The following is a 22,881-nucleotide window of genomic DNA, read 5'->3' as shown; positions in this document are numbered from 1 at the left end:
CAATACTGCATCTACACCTAATGAGCCAAAGACTAGAATGTTTCAATGATAGCGATATAGTAAAACTTTATCATGGACCTTGTATTAGGTATTTTATTTACATTAACCCTAATATTCACAGTAATCCTCAGAGGCCCGCTGATATTATCACTACCTCAAAGAGATTAATTAACTTGCCCAAATTTACAGGACTCGTGAGGGGAGGAGCCCACATTTGACCCAGGATTATCAGGCCCCAAAGTCCCTAATTTTTTCATTGTTCTTTCCACCTTCCACAGCACTTCAACAGAATTTAAAGAAATAAACATTTCTTGATATTAAGAATGGATAACATTTCATTTACCCAGGGAATATGGCTAGAAATGCCATCTCTGGAAGATTTTAAAAATCAAATTTAATTAAGCGTGATCCTGTCTGTACTCAGTAGCCATATGACTTCTCAAAGCTTACTGTTGGATTAAATAGTAGCTCTGACTTTCTCGAGAATTGCATTGTATTCCAGGGAAATATATTAATGAAGTTTAGAAGTGTTAGGAATCCTACTTAATAGTCTTAGTGATCCTTGTTGTAGGAATTATCAATATAATGGAGCTGAATTATATTTACATTTAACCAGGTAAATGCAACAGTAAATGTTTTAAGAACACACAACAACCTTTTTTTGGGATTTCTCCTGCCATTCCACTTAGTATATATGCCCACAGACTGGATGCTATCAAGCCTGAAATATACTATACAGATTTGTGGGTGGGGAATACTATGGAAAGAACTGTGAAATGATTTTTTAGATTTCTTTATCATTTGACAAAGTGAAATTATTGTTCATGTGGATTTGTGTGTGATGACTTCTTTGAAATTCATTGCTGAAAAATAAAATGAAGAATTGAGAACCACAGAGAAAATTTAACCAACTTGCTGAAGAATCCCATGTATTCCAAATACTTTAATGATTTACTATTATTTAATATTATCACTTTGAGCAATTTAAGAAATTTTGAAGGATAACCTTGATTATATATGATTATGCCCTGGTTTTAGAAATTAATCACAGTATAAGATGTAATTCCAGTGTATTAGGTTTTTTTTTTAAAACAAATATTTATTATGGCACATGTTTATTCTTGATCAATAATAATAATAGCTAACATTTTTGGAGGTTTCTTAATGTTACGTACAGGCACAATGCTAAATTCTTTATACGGGTATCTCAATTCTATTAGGTAGATACTATTTTTATCCTTTTTGCACATGGGAAAACTGAAGGTCAGAGAGTCTAAGGGTCACACTGCTACTGAAAGAATATATTTTATTTTGGAAGAATGAGGTTTTTGAATTATTTGGCACCAGGGTGCATAAAACAAGGGCAATTTTCATCTGAGGGGCCATCTCACTCTTCCAGGCTATAAATTCTGAGGACGAAGTCTTCATCTCTTCTACTGTGTCTTGCACATAGTCAATGCTTAATAAATATTTCCTAAATAAATAAATGAACCCCTATGTGCTGAGAAAGAATTTTACTGAAGAAGAATTTCTTAGGCAATAACCATGATCTATCATAATCTATACATAATCTGTTCTTCAACTATTCCCAAAAGAGATAAGAACTGCACATGAAATGCAAATCATTGCTAGTCTAGACATAAGCTCTGCCCTTAAAATCTGATCACAAAGACTGGTCAATGGATAAGATAAAAAAACCTTACACCTTGATAAACAATGTAATATTTACTTTATCTTATTCTGTGAAAAGCCCTTCCCCCAAATACTCCTTCGAGGAGTCAGTTTCTTGAATTAAACAAAAACTCTATTCAGTCTCTGCTCCTTTCTCTATCAGTGCTCAGCTTTGTAACAACTCTGTTAGGTCTCTTGCAGACCAGCCTTTTGCCTGCCTGATTGCCACCTAAGTATCGCTCAAATCCATGTAACTCTCTGTACTGCTACTGAGACAGGCTGGGGACCTGGGACCCTTTGCTACAGTGTTTGCAGTGCTTAGACCTGGACAAACCTCCTACAGCAACAAAATACAAAGAAACTATAAGGGACTAAAAATAACTGTGTGCATGCTCAGTTGGGGTAAATTATGGACAAAAAGACCGGGACTTCCCTGGTGGTGCAGTGGTTAAGAATCCACCTGCCAATGCACAGGACACGGGTTCGAGTCCTGGCCCTGGAAGATCCCACATGCCATGGAGCAACTAAGCCCGTGTGCCACAACTACTGAGCCTGCGCTCTACAGCCTACGAGCCACAACTACTGAGCCTGCGTGCCACAACTACTGAAGCCCACGCACCTAGAGCCCATGCTCCGCAACAAGAGAAGCCACCGCAATGAGAAGCCCGCGCACCACAACGAAGAATATCCCCTGCTCACCATAACTAGAGAAAGCCCGTGCACAGCAATGAAAACCCAATGCAGCCAAAAATAAAATAAATAAATTTATATATATATATATTAAAAAAAGATACAAAAAGACCAAAAAACCCAACTGCCACTTCCAAGGAGCCAGAAGCAAAAACCAGGTGTCGGGAGCTTTTGCTCTGTTCATACCCCCTGCACACGACACCACCAAAGGGGTGGGCAAAACAGCTAAGGCACTCCTCTGGCCTGACCCCTGAACACACACCTACCCTCACCCCATATAAGGAGCCAGCTCATCCCCACTCAGGGAACCATCAAGGGAATCTGTTACTTTTTTTGCTCCCTCCTGCAACCGCTGCAGGAGCCCCAATAAAGCCTTGCCTGAATTTCTTGTCTGGCCTCTAGTCAATTTCTATTGATTGGGGAAGGCCAAGAACCCTGGTCGGTATCAGACTTAGTGGCACCCAGCATGGGGCAGTTGTACCCTGTTGGGGAGAGGACCTGGGCACCTCCGGGACCACTGACTTCAGCTTCCTCATGGGTGACAAGCGGCTGCCTGAACCTCGTGTTTCGGCGTCACTACGTTTGGGAAGTCTGCCTTCCTGGACACTGGGGGTCTCAGGACCCTCATTCAGACAGTGCTTTCCCCTCCCCCTTGTCCTCTTCCCTCTCCTAATATCTCCCTACTTCTCCTGTCTCTGTCCTCTCCTAATTCTCTGTCCTATCCTTCCGAGAGAGTGGACATCGGGCAGCTACAGCATCACTCCTCCCAGCTTGTGAGACCTGCTCCCTCTGGCCGGCAACGGCTCACCTTGTCAGGTGACAAGCAGAGAGGTGGGAGAGGCTCGCCTCACACCATGCAGATCCTGGTCCAGCAGGCTCTCCCTGACGGGAATTTATGAGAGTGATAGAGGTTTAAACCTCATATCATGTAGTGGCTGCAAGTCCTGTTGTCCCAGTATTCTTGCCTTTGTTTTCCTGCTGCCTCTTTCTCTTTTTCAGTCTTTTCTGTCCCTCCTCCCTTTACCTCTCCCTTGATTCTTATACCTGCACTCCCGTCCCCTTTCTCCTGAAAACTTCTTGTTTGTGTCTTTAAGTTTTTGTCATTGGTATCTTTGTTTTATGTAGTTTTGTCTGTCCAACTGCTCCTGCAAGTCTCTGCCGACATTGTGGGCATGGTGGAGCGCTTAAACCTCCAAATACAAACTGGCCACATGGCCTGAGGCTCCAGCCTTGGGTTACTTAGTGGGATTTTAAAGAGAGAAAAAAAAAAAAGGAGAGGCGCTTGCATCTCTCTTCTGCCTTTGCAATGTAACTATTCTGCCTGGGCTCTCAGGAACTACCTGATCCATCTGTAGTTCTCCAGACTGAGGAAAAAAAAAAAAAGAGGCATTTTAAATTCAAGCAGAAAAACTGTGAGATCTCTGGTTCTGTCTGTCTTTATATAAAAATTAACTTGTAAATGAGCTGTATTTAATTTGCTTAAAAGAAATTGAGTGCTTATATACATTCTCAGAAATAAAAAAGAAGCTCACTAGAATACATTTCAGGTTCGTGTGATCTGGGAAATATTTAATATTGAATTAATACTTGGTATTAGAGCTAGCTTAAGCTTGTGGTTTTAATTAATACAGACCTGTCTTTAGAGACATCAACATTAAGTACAATACTTTCATTGTACCTAGGGTTATTGAAAGTCAATAAATGCATATTGTTTCTGTTATGAAATTTGTCAACAGGGAAAATAACCCAATATCATTAAACTTTTAAGTAAATGTAACTGAGATAAGAGCTTTTTGTTAAACTCTATAGGAATAATTATATTTTGGTAATGTCCATCTAAAATAGTCTCTCCAAATTTTGGTAACTTGAAACAAAATTAAGTTAAATGTTAAGAATTCATTGAATATCCAGGCCATTTCAGATAAGATAAAATTTTGGAACATTAATTGTTAAACATGTCTAAATTTACCTACTTTTGTCTTCTTGTGAGAGAGAAACTAAAGATGTTTGATGCCACCTTGAGATGTTCTCTACCAATCTATAGAATGTTAATGTAAAAGACAGTTCATGGTGGCTTAAGGAAAGTAAGATGTGTGTTTTCAGAAAAGAAGGTGTGAGGAATGGAAATATATTTTGTTGAAAGGAAAAAAGGGTGATTTTGTCCTAGAGCTGGTTGTTTCTGAATGGGAAAAAATAAGGGACAAAATATGTCTACAGAAATTTGCAGAAGGTTTGTGGAAAAGGAACACTGAGAAGAGAATTTTGTATGTGGTCAGGATTTTCTAAGGTTGGATTAAATTCAATTAGGTAAATGGATTTTATTAAGAGTAGGTGGATGCAAGACTGGATTTGGTTTCTTTCTCTCATAAGAGAGCAAAGTTTTCCTGGAATGCTGCTTTTGATAACAGATTGTGTGAGTTTCTGTGCCTTTAAGTGATCTGTATTTACTTTTGCAATCTTTTCTTTCACCTTAGCTCAAGGAATAATTTTTTCATGGTGACCTATGATTCTATCTGATTGGGTGTTTTAAAACTTTTTGAAATTTTTGACAGACTTCCCAAATATCAAGTTCTTTTGACCTCCAGCTAACTTTGGGGTGCTTCAAAGGGCCCTTGGAGCAACCCAAAGAGAGATCCTAAACTAGTTGGGTTCATTTGGTATGTTAAATTACGTGGGAAACATTGTCCAAACTCGCTGTTGCTTGTGTCAAGTGGAATCATCAGGCTCTCCCCAGTTTTATCATAACCACCAAACAGATAAGGGAACGGGTTTGGGGTTCTTCTGCTGTCTTGTCTCTCACCTTACGCTATGTCCAGAAATCCTCTTTGGGAATACTCCCACCTCTAGGCCCTCAGGTCCTGACTCCTGTGGCATTTTTCATTATGCCCAACTCCAATTCCTCCAGGAGTTCCTTTTTGCACCTCTAGGACCCCCTTCACTCCAGGCCTTGGCAGCCCAGACCTTGTTACAGACTACCTATTGGGCTGGCCACTTCCAAGCAGCCCACATCCTAGGCTTTATAGATGCTCATTCTTAAGGAATACATCCCAACCTAGGGAAACTTGTTATAGGACATAAGCTTTAGAGATAACAGATCCCCCTCAAGGAGAGCCCTGGCAATGCGCTGGCACTGACCCCTTGCATGAGGGACTGGGTCGACCAGAGACGCCTGGTTAGGAATTGATGGGAAAGTAGAGGACGCTCAAAATCCCATTAGGTAAGAAGGGAATTTGGAAGACACTCCGACCCCCTTCTGACAAAGGCCTCCTGGTAAAATGTCTCCAGGACACCAGACTTCATATCTAGGAGTGTTCTTTCTTGGTTGCAGTTTACGCAACATGGAAGGATCCTCTTCTAAGCCAGAAGAAACACCTCTGGAATGTATTCTTAAAAATTGGAAATTTTTAAAAACTAGATGGGCTGAAAAGGGGAAAACTTACACTTCACTGTAACACTGCCTGGCCTTTATATAAGTTGGGGGGATGGATAAAAATGGCCTGAAAATGGGTCTCTAAATTACAATATCATCTTGCAATTGGATCTTTACTGTTGCAGGATGGGAAAATGAACTGAGGTTCCCTATGTTCAAGCCTTCATGATCCTTTACCAAAACCTCGCTCTATGTGGCTCCTGTAATCAAAAGCCTGGGGAATCGGAAAACACTCCCAACATTTTAGATGATCCCCTTCTAATCCTCCCCAGTTCTCAGGGGGGAAACCAAGTCTCCACTGCTTCTCCGGAGCCACCTACCTCTCCAGAGCCACCTACTTCCCCAGAGGCACCTACTTCTCCAGATCCCTCTGACAAATCCCAAACTCCACCTCCCTATGTCCCTTTATACCTTTCATTACTCCAGAAAGGAGAGACTTGTCCCTCTGAGCTAACTCACAGTGCAACTTCCTAGCACCCAAGATCAGGAAACATATGCCCTCTTAGGGAAATGGCAAAAGGTGAAGGGACAATCAGAGTACATGTGCCCTTCTCTTTAAGTGACTTAGCCCAATGCAAACAGAGACTGGCTGATTTTCTGAAGACTCTAGTCAAAGTTTGCTGAAGGGTTTCAGGCCCTAACTCTGGCCTTTGATTTAACTTGGAAGGATGTCCAAATAGTCCTATCTACTTGCTGTACCCCTGAGGAGAAACAGAGAATTTGGGCAGCAGCCCAGGGGCGCACTGACCAGCTTGCCGGGGACCAACACGAACTTTTTGTTATGGGAGGAGACGCAGCCCCAAATCAGGAGCCCCATTGGAATGATAATTCCTGGGAGGGAACAGAAGCCAGAAATCACATGATCCAATGGGTATTAGAAGGGATGAGACAGTGTATCAAAAAGCCAGTTAGGGCTTCCCTGGTGGCGCAGTGGTTGAGAATCTGCCTGCCAATGCAGGGGACACGGGTTCGAGCCCTGGCCTGGGAAGATCCCACATGCCGCGGAGCAACTGGGCCCGTGAGCCACAATTACTGAGCCTGTGCGTCTGGAGCCTGTGCTCCGCAACAAGAGAGGCCGCGATAATGAGAGGCCCGCGCACTGTGATGAAGAGCGGCCCCCACTTGCCGCAACTAGAGAAAGCCCTCGCACAGAAACGAAGACCCAACACAGCCAAAAATAAATAAATAAATAAATAAACCCAAAGTTAAAAAAAAAAAAAAAAAAAGCCAGTTAACGATGAAAAGGTTAAAAGAGTGACACAAGAAGAAAAAGAAAATCCAGCCCTCTTTCAGGGACGGCTTATGGAGGCTTTTAGAAAATTTACTAATATTGAGCTGTCCATTCCCAAGGGTCAACCCCTGCTGGGACAACATTTTATCAGCCAGTACACTCCTGATATTAAGCAGAAGCTCCAGAAGTTACAATTAGGCCCACAAACTCCTATGCCCCAACTCCTAGAGGTGGCCTTTGGGGTACTTAATAATCGAGATCAAGCTGAGGAGGAAGAGAGAACCCAAGGTGAAAACAGGCAGGCCAGGGCTCATGCTAAACTGATAGCTGTTGCTGTCTGTCATGCCATGTAACCTCAAGGCAACCTAAGGGGGCCAAGGAAGTTTAACCATCCATCCCACAAGGGGGAACACTTCAAATGTAAGTCAACTGACCACTGGGCCCAAAAGTGCCAAAAAAAAAAGCCCCCTGGTCCATGCGCAGTCTGCAAACAAATAGGTTATTGGAAGTGAGACTTTCCCCCATCCCAAAGGCGAAGGGGGGACTCCCACTTCAATACGGCCATGCTGGATGACTGAGGTGGCCCGGGGATTCTCGCAGCTCCCCTTCACAAGATGTCTATCTCCTCTGAGGAGCCCTGGTGGTCCTTAACATGGCAGGTAAGAAAATCAATTTTTTAATTGATATGGGAGCCACTTACTCTGTCCTGATCTCTCACACTGGGCTTCTCTCCTCTAAAAGCTGTACAGTGACTGGTGTTGACAGAAAGCCTCACACCCATTACTTTACTGGGCCTCTCACTTGCCAATGTGAACAGCGTTTGATCTCACACAACTTTTCAGTTGTGCCTGAGTGTCCTACCCCACTACAGGGGAGAGACCTTCTGGCCTCCCTTGGAGCCATATTATAATTAGGAGACCCCAAGCAGCCCCTTTTCTTGACTCTAAGACAAATCAGCTGGAAGAACAGGGGTCTATTCCCAGCCATATTCTACACTAAACCCTGCAGTTTGGGACAAAGGAATCCCTGGGAAGGCTATAAATGCCCAACCTATAAAAATTAGCCTTAAGCCAGAAGTCGCTCATCCTAACAAGAGAAAGTATCACATAAAGTTGGAAGCAAAAAAGGGTTTGCAACCCCTCATAAATAAATTCTTAAAACATGGCCTCTTAGTGCCCTGTCAGCCTCCATGCAAAACCCCTATTCTACCAGTTGTTAAGCCAAATGGGGAATATTGAATGGTGTAAGACCTTAGAGCAGTAAATGATACAGTGGTCCCTATACATCCCCTTGTAGACAATCCTTACAATATATAGTCCAGAAACCTGGAGATGCCAAATGGTTTACTGTGCTTGACCTCAAGGATGCCTTCTTTTGCATCCCAATTCATCCCTCATTACAGGATCTGTTTGCCTTCAAGTGGACTAACCCTCACTTGGGCCAAATGCAACAATATACCTGGACAGTATTGCCTCAGGGGTTTTGGGACAGACCACAATTGTTCACCCAGGCCCTAGGAAAAGAACTAAGGGAAATACACCTAAAAGAAGAGGCTATTCTACAGTATGTGGGTGATATATTAATATGCAGCCACACCATGGAGGCCTCAGATCAGAATACCATAGAAGTCCTTAATTTCCTTGGGGTCTGGGGTTACAGGATATCCCAGAAAAAGGCACAAATTTCAAAACCACAACAAGTTAAATATCTGGGATATATTATAAACCCTGGAAGTAAACAGTTATCTCCAGATAGAAAACAAGTTATATTAGGCCTAAGTGCCCCAAAGACAAAAAAAATCTTCGTACTTTCTTAGGCATGGCAGGATTTTGCAGAATTTGGATTCCAGGATTTGGACTAATGGCTAAGCCTCTATATGAAGCCACTAAAGGCCAGATACAGAACCATTACTTTGGAAGGGGGAAACAAGAAAAGGCTTTTAATAATATCAAATATTATTTGATATTATTAATATCAATAATATCTGGCCCTCACCAGAGATCCCGCTCTGAGTCTCCCTAATTTAAAAAAAGCCATTTACCTTGTACATAGCTGAAAAGCAGGGGACAGCTCTGGGGGCTCCTTGTACAAAAGCTAGGAGAAGCTCCTCAGCCTATAGGCTATGTTTCCAAGCAACTAGATTCCGTGGCCCGAGGTTGGCCTGGCTGCCTCTGGGTGGTAGCTGCCACTGCTTTATTCGTGGAAGAAGCTAGCAAGCTTACCTTTGGACAGCCGCTGGAAGTCCAGACCCCTCATCAAGTACAAGGGACTCTGGAGATTAAAGGCCACCATTGGCTAACTGGAGGCCACCTTACTAAGTACCAGGCTTTACTCCTTGACTCCCCAGAGCTAACTCTCAAAAGTTGCCACACCCTCAACCCGGCTACACTGATGCCTGCGGAAAGCCCAGAACTAACACATTCCTGCCTTAAGACCCTTGACCTGGTTTATGCCTGTAGGCCTGATCTAACAATCCAGGCCATAGAAAACCCTGAGAAAGCATGATTTACTGATGGCAGTAGTTTCATTAAAGATGGAGTCAGTAGGACAGGGTATGCTATTGTGAGTGCTTGTAGCGTTACAGAAGCAAAACCTTTGCCACCTAACACTTCAGCCCAGAGGGCTGAGGTAATAGAGCTAACTTGATCCTTAACCTTAGGGGAAGGAAAAATTATAAACATATATACAGACTCAAAATATGCCTTCCTTGTTTTACATGTCTAGGCAGCTATCTGGAAAGAAGAGGACTTTTAAATGCAAAACACTCCCCTGTGAAATATGGAGCTGAGATTTTAGATCTCATAGAAGCAGCTCAAAACCAAAACTAGTAGCAGTCATTCACTGCTGCGGGCACCAAAAAGAAAAATCTCAAATTACGCAAGGGAACAACAGGGCAGATTGGGAGGCATAGAAACAGCCTGATGCCCAGAAAAGAAATGGCTTTAATCCCATCCCTTACCCCTTCTAACGTCATACCTAGTTACTCAACTTCTAAGGAGACCAGGGCACGAGACAAAGGGAGAACTAAGGGAACAGATGGCTGGTGGCACATACATCAGAAACTGCTCATACCCCTTTCTGAGCAGTGGAAAATTATTAAAGGACTACCTGATTCTCTCCATCTGGGGAGGGATCTAGAGTCCCTGCCCAAGGTGGTACTTGACAACTGATTAGCCCTCGATCATCTATTGGCAGAACAAAGAGGGGTGTGTGCAATTGCCAATACTTCTTGTTTTGCACATATATCAACACCTCTTCCCAGGTAGAAACCAACATTGAGAAAATTTGACAATAAGCCACCTGGGTTCAGCAGACAATTAATCACCAACTCTTTCTATTCAATATGGGCGGGGAAATTGAAAACTGCTTATCTAGTTTGTTCTCTTGGATTCCACAAGGTATAAAAAACTTTCTGGCAGGAGTTTTTCATTTTCTCATAACCCTTTTCTTTTCAGTCATACTGATTTATGCTATATTTTATCTAGTACTCCGTTGTCTTCCCTGCTGTTGTAAGCCTGTGACTAAGAATTTTTGGGTCAAGAAGGAGACCTGGGACCAACAGGTTCAGAGCTTCCATTCTAAAAATAGAGCAACATGTTAAACTTTAACCCTGAGGTTAACAAAATATACGCCCAAACAGAATGGCTTCTTGGCAGGGATGACGTAGTCTCCCCTGTGTGGTCAACAGTTAAGGAAACCCTCCCAAAGTTAACGTGGTTCCTTTCCTTTCTAAACCCTGTAATGGCTATTGTTGTTCTTCTCCTTTTTAGCCCTGGTTTGTTTAACCTTTTGGTTAAATTTGTGTCTTCTAGGCTCCAACAGTTTGAAGTAAGTCTCATGATGGCTCAAGGAATTCAAACCATTCCAGCAGAGAGTGGCCCAGGTCCATACAGGTCCTTGGGACAGTCAGCAAGGGACTCATACACCTCTAGGGTAGGCTAGGGTCTGTGGCCCCTGTCCAGCAGGAAGAAATTTCAGAAGAAGAGAACTTCAGCCCCTTACCCCTTAAGAATAAAGGTGTAGGGCTTCCCTGGTGGTGCAGTGGTTAAGCATCTGCCTGCCAGTGCAGGGGACATGGGTTTGAGCCCTGGTCAGGGAAGATCCCACATGCTGTGGAGCAACTAAGCCCGTGTGCCACAACTACTGAAGCCCGTGTGCCACAACTACTGAAGCCTGTGAGCCACAACTACTGAGCCTGTGCTCTAGATCCCGTGAGCCACAACTACTGAATCCCCCGCCTAGAGCCTGTGCTCCGCAACAAGAGAAGCCACCACAATGAGAAGCCCGCCCACCGCCATGAAGAGTAGCCCCTGCTCGCTGCAGCTAGAGAAAGCCCGCGCCCAGCGACAAAGACCCAGTGCAGCCAAAAATAAATAAATAAAATAAATAAAATTTATTTAAAAAAAAAGAATAAGTGTGTAGAGTCTCTCAGGGGGAAGTGAGACAGGCTGGAACCCGGGACCCTTTGCTGCAGTGCTTGCACCCGGACGAACTTCTCCTCAAGCAACAAAATACAAAGGAACTATAAGGGACTAAAAATTGTGTGCAGGCACAGTTGGGGCAAATTATGGACAACAAGATACAAAGAGATTAAAAAAAATCTAACTGCCACTTGTGAAGAGCCGAGTGCAAAAGCAGGGTATTGCACATGCCCCCTGCGCACACCACCACCAAAGGGGTGGGAAAAACACCTAAGCCACGCCTCCAGCCCCCCTGGACACACCCCTACCCTCACCCCATATAAGGAACCAGCTCGCGCACCCCACTGGGGAACCAGCAAGGGAATGTGTTACTTGCTTTTGGTCCCTCCTGTGGTCGGCCAGCACAGGAACCCCAATAAAGCCTTGCCTGAGTTTCTTGTCTAGCCTCTAGTCAATTTCTACTGATTGGGGAAGGCCAAGAACCCTGGTCGGTATCACTACCTCCCATCATCAGTTGCCTAAAGCACTGGTTCCTAACTTGGCTGCACAATGGAATTATCTGGAAGTTTTATAAATTATTGATGCCTGGGACCTTCTCCCTCCCATCAGGAGATTCTGACTTAATTGGTATTGGGTATATCCTGGGCATCTGGATTTTTAAAAGTGATGTAGCTGAGGTTAAAAACCGTCAGCCTAACCCCTGCAATTGCCTCCTGACTCTTTGTATTCAATCTTTGCCCCACTCTACTCCCCATCCCGCCCCCTTTTTCTTCCCCACAGTTGGAGTAATCTTTTCAAAATGCAATTTTAATCGTGTCACCTCCACCCTCTTTAAAACTTTTCAAAAGTTTCCCATTAATCTCAGGCTAGAGGCCCCAAACCTGAAAATGGCCTGTAAAGCCCTCCTTGTCCTGACCTTTCTATCTCTTCATCCATATCCTTCTTGACTTCTGGCCTCCAACACACTCATTTTTTTTTTGCTTCTTCAAACATGTCATGCTCTTACCACAGTGCCTTTGCATATGCTGCACTCTCTGTGAAGCTCTTCCCCTCTTCCTTGCCTAGTTAACTTTTAGCTCATCTTTCAGCTCTCAACTTATCATTTCTCTGACCTGTTATATGCTCCTATAGCACCACATAAATTCTGCTTCATAGGATTTATGACAGGTGAAATTTTATGCTTATTTCTATGCTGGTTCCCCACCGAAGCTCCTTGAATGTAGAAACTTTGTGTCTATTTCTGTTTCACATGGTGTTGATGAAACCTTGCACACTGATTGGCATATAGTTAGGCTCTCAAATTAGTTACTGAAGGAATATGTATGAATGAATGAAAATGTGCTTGACATCAAATCTATCAGTGAGTTCAACTGATGTCAGCTCCAAAATATCTCTGGAACCCATTTATTCCTTTTCATCTTCCCTGCTGGTCTGAACCACCATCACCTCTGGTCTCAACTACTAAACAGTTTCCTCACTGGTCTGCAAGCCCTCCCTCTTGTTCCTCTCCAAACAATGTCCTAATGGCAGGCAGACTGATCTTTTTAAAATACAAATGATATGCCACTCCTCTGTTCAAAATTATTCCAAGTCTTTCCATTGTTCTTAGAATAGAATCCAAACATCTTACCACTCTCACCCTCACTGACTACCCACCAAACTACACTGGCCTCCTTTCTGTTCCTCAAACATGCCAAGCCCTTTCCAGCTTTCAGGCTTCAGCATTTACTATTCCTTTTTCCTGAAATGCTCTTTACATGGTTTTTTCTTATTTTCCAGGGCTCAGCAAAAACTGCATAGAGGTTTTCCCTGACTGCACTATTAAAAGTAACCTCCCCTGGCTATACTCATCACTCTGTTTACTTCCCTTATAGCACTACTACAATCTAAAATTTAAAAAAATATGTACTTGGTCATGCTCCATATCCCCCACCAGAATGTCAGCTCCATGAAAGCAGATGTCTTGTCTATCCTGGTCACTGTACCCCCAGCAGACAGCACAGTGTCTACTTTGTACTGGGTGCTCAGTCAATGACTGAATCATCTTATCATTGCCAGCTTCCAAAATGGACCCCAATGATTCTCAACCCCTGGTATCCGTGCCTTGGGTCCTCTCCTCCCACACTGCTTCAGGGCTGAGTGTTGTGTGACTTTTGAACCTAAGCCATAAAAGGCATTGCAGTTCCCAACTTTATCTCAGATTACTCATTCTAGGGGAAGCTAACTGCCATGCCATCAGGATGCTCAGCCTGGAAAGGCCCACCTGGAAAGGCATTGAGGTCTCAGTCCCCAACCAGCATGTTACAGCCCTGTGAGTAGTCATACCTGACAACTATGTGAGTGAGCCACCTTGAGGGTGGGTGCTTCGGCCCCAGCTGAGCCTTCAGAGGATGAAGCACTCACTGACACTGAATGTTACCTTGAGAAAGACTCTGAGTCAGAACTGCCCACCTGAGCAGTTCTCAAATCCTAACCCACCAAAACCATGAGAGATAAAAAGCATCATCATTGATGTTTTAAGTCACTAAGTTTTGGAATGATTTGTTACTGCACAATAGATAACTAACATACACACAATCAATGAGTCAATGAATGGAGCAATGAATATTTCAACATAAATTTTCTCTTGAATTAGTCAGGCTTCAAACCTCACCAAGTAGGGCACTAGCCAATTCTGTCTTCTTGTGTTGCCTAGCCTACACTTTCCAGTACCATATTTTCAATTGTATACAGATCCCAACTTGACACTTCTTCTGCCTAAAACCATTATTTCTATCGGAGGCACCAACAATCCTGCAGTAGAAGTGGGAGGCTATGCAATTAGCTTTAATTTCTTTCCTGTGAATTCTCTACCAGTACTGTCGTTTCTCTCTCCTGATGCTTTGCCATATGAGTCTTCTTCCCATTTCCCGTGAAACTTCCTCAGTTCACTTTAAGAGCAAGGTCTGGGAGTGTGACATCTCCAGACATGACCTAGACTGATGACTTACCAGTTGCTTGCTTGAGTAGGTTTCTAAGTCTCTAAGCCTCCGTTTCCTCTTCTGCTAAATGAGGTTAATGACAATACCTACTTCATGGGGGCAATACAACTCACTGCAGCCCTGAGTGTGACACATGTATGAGTAAATCACTTAGCACAGTTTTGGGCACATGACAGATATTTTCAATTCTAGCAAGTAACCTAAAACGTAGACTTGAGTCTCTATTTTACAGACACAAAAAGGTTCAGAAAAGTCAAGTGTCTTGCCCAACACCACGCAGCTAGAATGTGCCAGGCCTGTAGCCCTCCAAGGCCTGGATTCTGTTCACTGCCTCTCACTACTCCATCCCGCGGTTCTGCCATGGCCTCCCAGCTGCTCTTCTCACCTGCCAGCTGTGTCTTCTCCCACCCATGCTAAGCAGCCTGACAGACTAACATCCTCTGAAGCTGACTGGGTCACTTCCTGGACTCTGATCCTACAATGGCTCTGATTGTCCAAATTCAACTTTCCAGACTCCTGCAGCTTCTCTTCAGTTCCAGGCATTCTCGCCCCCTCTGACTGTCCACACTTTCCTTCCCACTTCCTCGTTCTGCCTTGCCCAGTCAGCCAGGTCCTCATAGCTGGATACCCCCCCTGCTCTCCCGGACCTCACAAACCTCCCAACCTTCTTCTCATCCGCTGCCTCTGGTATGTCGCCCTGTTTCTTCTTTCCCATGCACATCTTATCTGTCAAGACCGAGCTTAGTTCCCCACGAGTGCATGCTGCTTTCCTGGCTGTTCTAGGCCCCAGTGACCTCATCTTTCAACTCCTGCTCCTCTACTTAGTACTTAATCACTCTCTGATAGGTTGACTGTTGCCTCATCTTCCCAATTAGCTTGTGAGCTCCCTGATGCTGAGCTCATAGTCTGGACTTTTACCTCCTCCCATGGCACCTAGCCCAGGTATTTTCTTTGCTAGACGTTAACCTTGTTCTATAGGTTTGGAAAGAATTAGGAATTGTCTTCTAAAATAAGCAAGGGAGAAACCTTTTGTGTCTGTCTAACAAGACTTCCGCATAGCAAAGGAATTGTAAAGAAGTGTTTACTATCACTTTGGAAACTAGAGGCCACCTAGAGTCCCTCATACAAAGGAAACAGATTTCACGCTCAGTCTCAAGAAACTGCTTCGGCCGTCCTGCAGGGACAGGAGCCCCACTAACACTTCCGGACGACCCCTTCTTTCCAAGACCTCCTCAGCCCCAGCAGTGCCCCCACCCCACGGCTGACTCCCTTTAACATAACCTTCTTACAAGAGCGAGGGGATATGGGAATATATGTATACGTATAGCTGATTCACTTTGTTATACAGCAGAAACTAACAGAACATTTTAAAGCAATTATACTCCAATAAATATGTGAAAAAAAACCCAACAACATAACCCTCCTAAGGTCCCCTGCCTGCGGGACCCTAACTCCTACCACCCTGTACCTCATCCTCCAAATGACTTAATCTCAGCTCTCACCCTCCTCCCCATTCCCTCAGCTCACTCTCTTCTCAGGCTCCAACCTTCTCTCACCTCCCAGAAGCCAGGTTTGCCCTTATCCCAGACTCCTCCAGTCAATCTCTGGCCCCAATCCCAGCTTCATCCATTACCACCCCCATGCCTGGCTCAACTCCCCAAGATCTGCCTGGTCCTGCTGGGTTCCCACTCTTTCCGATTGCTGTCATTTGCTGTCCCCTCAGGACCTGAGTCCCAGCCCTGCTCTGGCATCCCATCCAGGCTGCAGCTCTTTTCTCAGGGGCGACAAGAAGGAGGGCAGATTCTTCCCATTCCCCATCCCATTCCTCCCCACTATCCTTCTACTAGTTTTCTTATTTTTAATTTTATGATAAAAAGTGGCTCGCTTTAAAGAAAACTGTTGAATAAATAGTAGTATAAGTGATGCTCAGCTGTGACAGAGACAATATAGCTTAAAGGTCCAGCACAGAGCTTGGCCTGGGGCTGAATTCTGCTTCTCCTAGGTACTGTGATTTGGGGCTAGTTAATTACCTGTCTCTGCAACTTTGTCACTGTTTACAGTGACCAAGAAATAATAGCATTTACCTCAGAGAGCCGTTAGAAGGACAAAATATGTGACTTCTACAGTGTAAGAGCCTCAGAAATATTGGGGTTTACTCATTTAGAGAGTCTGTCAACGAAGGAATCCATTCCGTGACTAAAATCCAAAGTGTCAGTGACTACAGAAATACAGGTAATGTTTCAGGTCATGTTCATGTGTACCCCCCAGGGTCATATCTGTGGGGGGCCTCGGCCCCTCAGTACTCTCACACAGGCTGCAGCATGGAGAAATACTACATAGGGAATTTAGAATTTTTGAAACACACCTCCAGTTATAAAATAATTGCCAGGAATCCATTTCAAATAGGAGAATGAGGGGGGAAAATTCCTCTAACAATATGTTTAGGCACAATAACAAATTTGTCAAGTGATAAAGTGCTCTGAGGAGTGGTCAGACTCAAGTTTGCTTCCTACCAAGGACATTTATGAATTTTCAGTCTTAAAGTCTTCTGTACAAGGAGCTAGGGGGAGGAGGAAAGGAGGAAGCAGTCTAGGGGCAGCTCCCTAAATCCTTCTTCCTGCACCCAGACACACACGCATCCCCTTCCCCCGTAATGTGACTAGTCCCAGACATACTCCCTGAGACGGCAAGCCCATGGGAGATGCTCATCTGTGGCCCAGGCAAGGTTTTTCTTTCAGAGAGTAAGAACACTTGATCTGACTTACCCATCTTGTAAAATGGCAAAGAATAGTCTCTTTGGTACGTAGTTTCTTTATACCATGGTTCGGCAGGCTTTGAATGTCTTCGAAAACAAATGTATTGAATGAGAGTTTGTTGGTCTAATTGAGGCTGATACTGACTTTTTCTCTTAGGTGGAATTTCCAAGTCTATGAGAGGTCTAAATGAAAATAAAAACAGCTTGCTGAATACCCATTCAGTAGAAGAAAAACATTCCACTTTCTCATCAGCTGAAATCTATTCCCTAAAAGTGGCCAGGAGGCTACCAAGATAGTATCGGCAAGACTCCATAACTCCAAGGCTAGCCCTGGCAAAATTATCAGTAGATGGTTCAAGGATTCCAGACCCCTGTTCTTCCCTTTAACATCCCTCCTCCTTCCCAATCACAGGTCACAGAAGGTGACCTACATCAAAACTTCCTCTGGAGCTGCCTACGCATGGCTACTTCCTATACTCCAGATATTCCCAATGCTCTTTTGCAATGTAATTTTTCTGTGGATATTTGGTACCCGCAAGGAACTAATGCTTTCTTTTGACCAGACTAACCACTATGGTGCATATTGGTGTTTGATGAACCTGAAATTGGTTACAACCTTCTTGTACCCTCTACACAGATGAGAACCCTATGAAGGTAAAGGTAAAGAAGAATCAAAATGTAGTGGTGGAATATCTTCATATACTTGTGGGAGTATACATTCACTGTTGCAACTTGTTTGAGAAGACTTTGGTGATATGTATTAAACCTTTAAACTGTGTATATATTTTGTCCTAGAAACCCAGAATTTAGGGATATCAACAAAGACTTAGCTCTAAGAAGGCTTGTCAAAGTATTTTTATGATAATAAAAAGAGTGGAAAAAGAGTGGAAAAAGATAGGAAATTATTTAGACAATGATACAGAGATATAGAGAAATACCATGCCAACATTAAAGTGATGCTGTAGAATTATAATATTTGAGATGGAAAAAAGTCCACAATATATTATATATAAAGAAGGATTTCAATTGAATTGTACACTTTAAATGGATGAATTGTATGGTATGAATTATCTCAATAAAGCTAATGGTTTCAATCAACAAAATATTAGCAAACTGAATTCAACAAAACATTAAAAGGCTCATACACCATGATCAAGTGGGGTTTATTCCAGGGATACAAGGATGGTTCAATATCCACAAATCAATCAATGTGATACACCACATTAACAGAATAAAAGAGAAAAATCATGTTTTGATTTTGACAGATACACAAGAAGCATTTGACAAAATTCAGCATCCATTTATGATTAAAACTTTCAACAAACTGGGTATAGAGGGAATATACTCCAACATAATAAAGGCCATGTATGACAAGCCCACAGCTCACATCATACTCAATGATGACATGCTTTTCCTCTAAAATCAGGAACCAGACAAGGATGTCCACTGTCTCCACTTTTATTCAACATAGTATTGAAAGTCCTATCCAGAGTAATTAGGCAAGAAAAAGAAATAAAAGGCATCGAAATAGGAAAGGAAGAAATAAAACTGCATTTATTTGCAGATCACATGATCTTATATATAAAAAAAACCCTAAAAATGTTATCAAATAGCTGTTAGAACTAATAAACAAATTCAGTAAATTTGCAGGATACAAAATCAATATAAAAATATCTATTGTGTTTCTTCTATAACTAATAATGAATTATCTGGCAAAGAAATTAAGAAAACAATCCCATTTTCAGTTTCATCAAAACAACAAAATACTCAGAAATAAATTTAACCAAGAAGGTGAAAGACCTGTATACTGTAGATATAAGATACTGATGAAAGAAATGGAAGAAAACACAAATAAATGGAAAGATATTCCATGCTCACACATTGGAAGTATTAATATTGTAAAAATTTCCACACTATCAAAGCAATCTACAGATTCAATGCAATCCCTATCAAAATTCCAATGGCATGTTTTCATAGAAATCAAACAAACAATTCTAAAATTTGTATGGAATCACCAAAAACCCCAGAGAGCCAAAGCAGTCCTGAGGAAGAAGAACAAGGCTGGAGATATCACATTTTCTGATTTTAAACTGTATTACAAAGCTATAATAATCAAAAACAGTATGGTATTGGCATATAAATGGACACATAGATTAATGGAATAGAATAGTGAGCCCATAAATAAACCAAAGCATATATAGTCAATTAATTTATGACAAATGAGCCAAAGTATACAATGGGAAAAGAATAGTCTCTTCAGTAAAGTGTGCTGGGAAAATTGGACAGCCACATTCAAAAGAATGAAACCAGGTCCCTATCTTATACCATTCACAAAATGGGTTAAAGATTTTAATGTAAGACCTGAAATCATAAAACTCTTAGAAGAAAACATAGGGAGTAAGGTTTTGACATCAGTCTTGGCAATGATTTTTTGGATTTGACACCAAAAACAGGCAACAAAAGCAAAAATAAATAAACATCAAATCCAAAGCTGAACCCCAGCAGCTGTGCAAACAATGAAGAGAAAGGGAAATCTCTCCCAGCAGCCTCAGGAGCAGTGGATTAAATCTCCACAATCAACTTGATGTACCCTGCACCTGTGGAATACCTGAATAGACAATGAGTCATCCCAAAATTGAGGCGGTGGACTTTGGGAGCAATTGTAGACTTGGGGTTTGCTTCCTGCATTTAATTTGTTTCTGGTTTTATGTTTATCTTAGTTTAGTATTTAGAGATTACTATCACTGGTAGATTTGTTTATAGATTTGGTTGCTCTCTTCCTTTTAATTTTAATATATAGATATGTATATTTTTTTCCTTTTTCTCTTTTTTGTGAGTGTGTACGTGTATGCTTCTTTGTGTGATTTTGTCTGTATAGATTTGCTTTTATCATTTGTCCTAGAGTTCTGTCTGTGCATTTTATGTTTTTTGTTTTAGTATGGCTTTTAGTGCTTGTTATCATTGGTGGATTTGTTTTTTGGTTTGGTTGCTCTCTTCTTTCTTTCTTTCTTTTCTTTTTTCTTCATTACTTTTTAATAATTTTTTTATTTTTTATTTTAATAACTTTCTTTTCTTTCTTTCTTGCCTTCTTTCTTTCTGCTTTCTTTCTTTCTGTCTTCCTTCCTTCCTTTCTTTCATTTCTTTCTTTCTTTTTTTCTTCCTTCTTTTTTTTTTTTTTTTTTTTTTTTCTCTCTCTTTCTTTCTTCCTTCCTTACTTTCTCTCTCTCCCTTTCTTTCTTTCTTTCTTTCTTTCTTTCTTTCTTTCTTTCTTTCTTTCTTTCTTTCTTTCTCTCTCTCTCTCTCTTTCTTCTTTCTTTCTTTCTTTCTTTCTTTCTTTCTTTCTTTCTTTCTCTCTCTCTCTCTCTTTCTTCTTTCTTTCTTTCTTTCTTTCTTCTTTCTTTCTTTCTTTCTTTCTTTCTTTCTTTCTTTCTTTCTTTCTTTCTTTCTCTCTTTCTCTCTTTCTTTCTTTCTTTCTTTCTTTTTTCTCCCTTTTCTTCTGAGCAGTGTGGCTGACAGGGTCTTGATGTTCCAGCCAGGTGTCAGGCCTGTGCCTCTGATGTGGGAGAGCCGAGTTCAGGACACTGGTCCACCAGAGACCTCAGGCTCCACGTAATATCAAACAATGAAAACTCTCCCAGAGATCTCCATCTCAACGCTAAGACCCAGCTCGACTCAATGACCAGCAAGCTACAGTGCTGGACACCCTATGCCAAACAACTACCAAGACAGGAACACAACCCCATCCATTAGCAGAGAAGCTGCCAAAAATCACAATGTCACAGACACCCTAAAACACACCACCGGACGCGGTCCTGTCCACCAGAAAGACAAGATCCAGCCTCATCCACCAGAAGACAGGCACCAGTCCCCTCCACCAGGAAGCCTACACAACCCACTGAACTAACCTTAGCCACTGGGGGCAGACACCAAAAACAATGGGAACTACGAACCTGCAGCCTGCAAAAAGGAGACCCCAAACACAGTAAGTTAAGCAAAATGAGAAGACAGAGAAATATGCAGCAGATGAAGGAGCAGGGTAAAAACCCACCAGAACAAAAAAATGAAGAGAAAATAGGCAGTCTACCTGAAAAAGAATTCAGAGTAATGATAGTAAAGATGATCCAAAATCTTGGAAATAGAATGGAGAAAATACATGAAACATTTAACAAGGACCTAGAAGAACTAAAGAGCAAATAAACAATGATGAACAACACAAAAAATGAAATTAAAAATTCTCTGGAAGGAATCAATAGCAGAATAACTGAGGCATTAGAACGGAAAAGTGACCTGTGAGATAAAATAATGGAAATAACTACCTCAGAGCAGAATAAAGAAAAAAGAATGAAAAGAATTGAGGACAGTCTCAGAGGCCTCTGGGACAACATTAAACACACCAACATTCGAATTATAGGGGTCTCAGAAGAAGAAGAGGAAAAGAAAGGGACTGAGAAAATATTTGAAGAGATTATAGTTGAAAACTTCCCTAATATGGGAAAGGAAATAGTCAATCAAGTCCAGGAAGCACAGAGAGTCCCATACAGGAGAAATCCAAGGAGAAACACGCCAAGACACATATTAATCAAACTATCAAAAATTAAATACAAAGAAAAAATATTAAAAGCAGCAAGGGGGAAAAACAACAAATAATATACAAGGGAATCCTCATAAGGTTAACAGCTGATGTTTCAGCAGAAACTGCAAGCCAGAGGGAGTGACAGGACATATTTAAAGTGATGAAAGGGAAAAACCTACAACCAAGATTACTCTATCCAGCAAGGATCTCATTCAGATTTGATGGAGAAATTAAAAACTTTACAGACAAGCAAAAGCTAAGAGAATTCAGCACCACCAAACCAGCTTTACAACAAATGCTAAAAGAACTTCTCTAGGCAGGATAAACAAGAGAAGGAAAAGACCTACAATAACAAACCCAAAACAATTAAGAAAATGGTAAGAGGAACATACATATTGATAACTACCTTAAATGTAAATGGATTAAATGCTCCCAACAAAAGACATCGACTGGCTCAATGGATACAAAAACAAGACCTGTATGTATGCTGTCTACAAGAGACCCACTTCAGACCTAGGGACACATACAGACTGAAAGTGAGGAGATGGAAAAAATATTCCATGCAAGTGGAAATCAAAAGAAAGCTGGAGTAGTAACTCTCATATTAGACAAAATAGACTTTAAAATAAAGACTATTACAAGAGACAAAGAAGGACACTAGATAATGATCAAGGTGTCAACCCAAGAAGAAGATATAACAATTGCTGGAGCATTGAGGTGCTCCAAAATAGGAGCACCTCAATACATAAGGCAAATGCTAACAGCCATAAAAGAGGAAATCGACAGTAATATAATCATAGTAGAGGACTTTAACACCCCACTTTCATGAATGGACAGATCATCCAAAATGAAAATAAATAAGGAAACACAAGCTTTAAATGATACATTAAACAAGATGGAATTAATTGATATTTATAGGACATTCCATCAAAAACAGCAGAATACACTTTCTTCTCAAGTGCTCATGGAATATTCTCCAGGATAGATCATATCTTGGGTCCCAAATCAAACCTCGGTAAACTTAAGAAAGTTGAAATTGATCAAGTTTCTTTTCTGACCATAATGCTATGAGACTAGATATCAGTTACAGGAAAAAATCTGTAAAAAATACAAACACATGGAGGGTAAA

General features: G+C 41.8%; 1 protein-coding gene across 1 annotated transcript in view; it reads right to left on the bottom strand.

Moving 5' to 3' along the window:
- Nucleotides 1-22,881, bottom strand: part of C1H1orf100 (chromosome 1 C1orf100 homolog) — a 40,959-nt gene that overhangs the window by 591 nt on the left and 17,487 nt on the right. The window contains exon 4 of the mRNA XM_036824750.1: nt 17,190-17,362. Within this exon, the coding sequence (XP_036680645.1) occupies nt 17,190-17,362 (173 nt within the window). The remainder of the gene's footprint in view (nt 1-17,189; nt 17,363-22,881) is intronic.

This window comes from Balaenoptera musculus, chromosome 1 (genome assembly GCF_009873245.2).
Source record: "Balaenoptera musculus isolate JJ_BM4_2016_0621 chromosome 1, mBalMus1.pri.v3, whole genome shotgun sequence".
In the NCBI taxonomy this organism is placed as follows: domain Eukaryota; kingdom Metazoa; phylum Chordata; class Mammalia; order Artiodactyla; family Balaenopteridae; genus Balaenoptera; species Balaenoptera musculus.
Note: the sequence above shows the minus strand (reverse complement) of the source record. Positions and strands in the feature narration are given on the sequence as shown.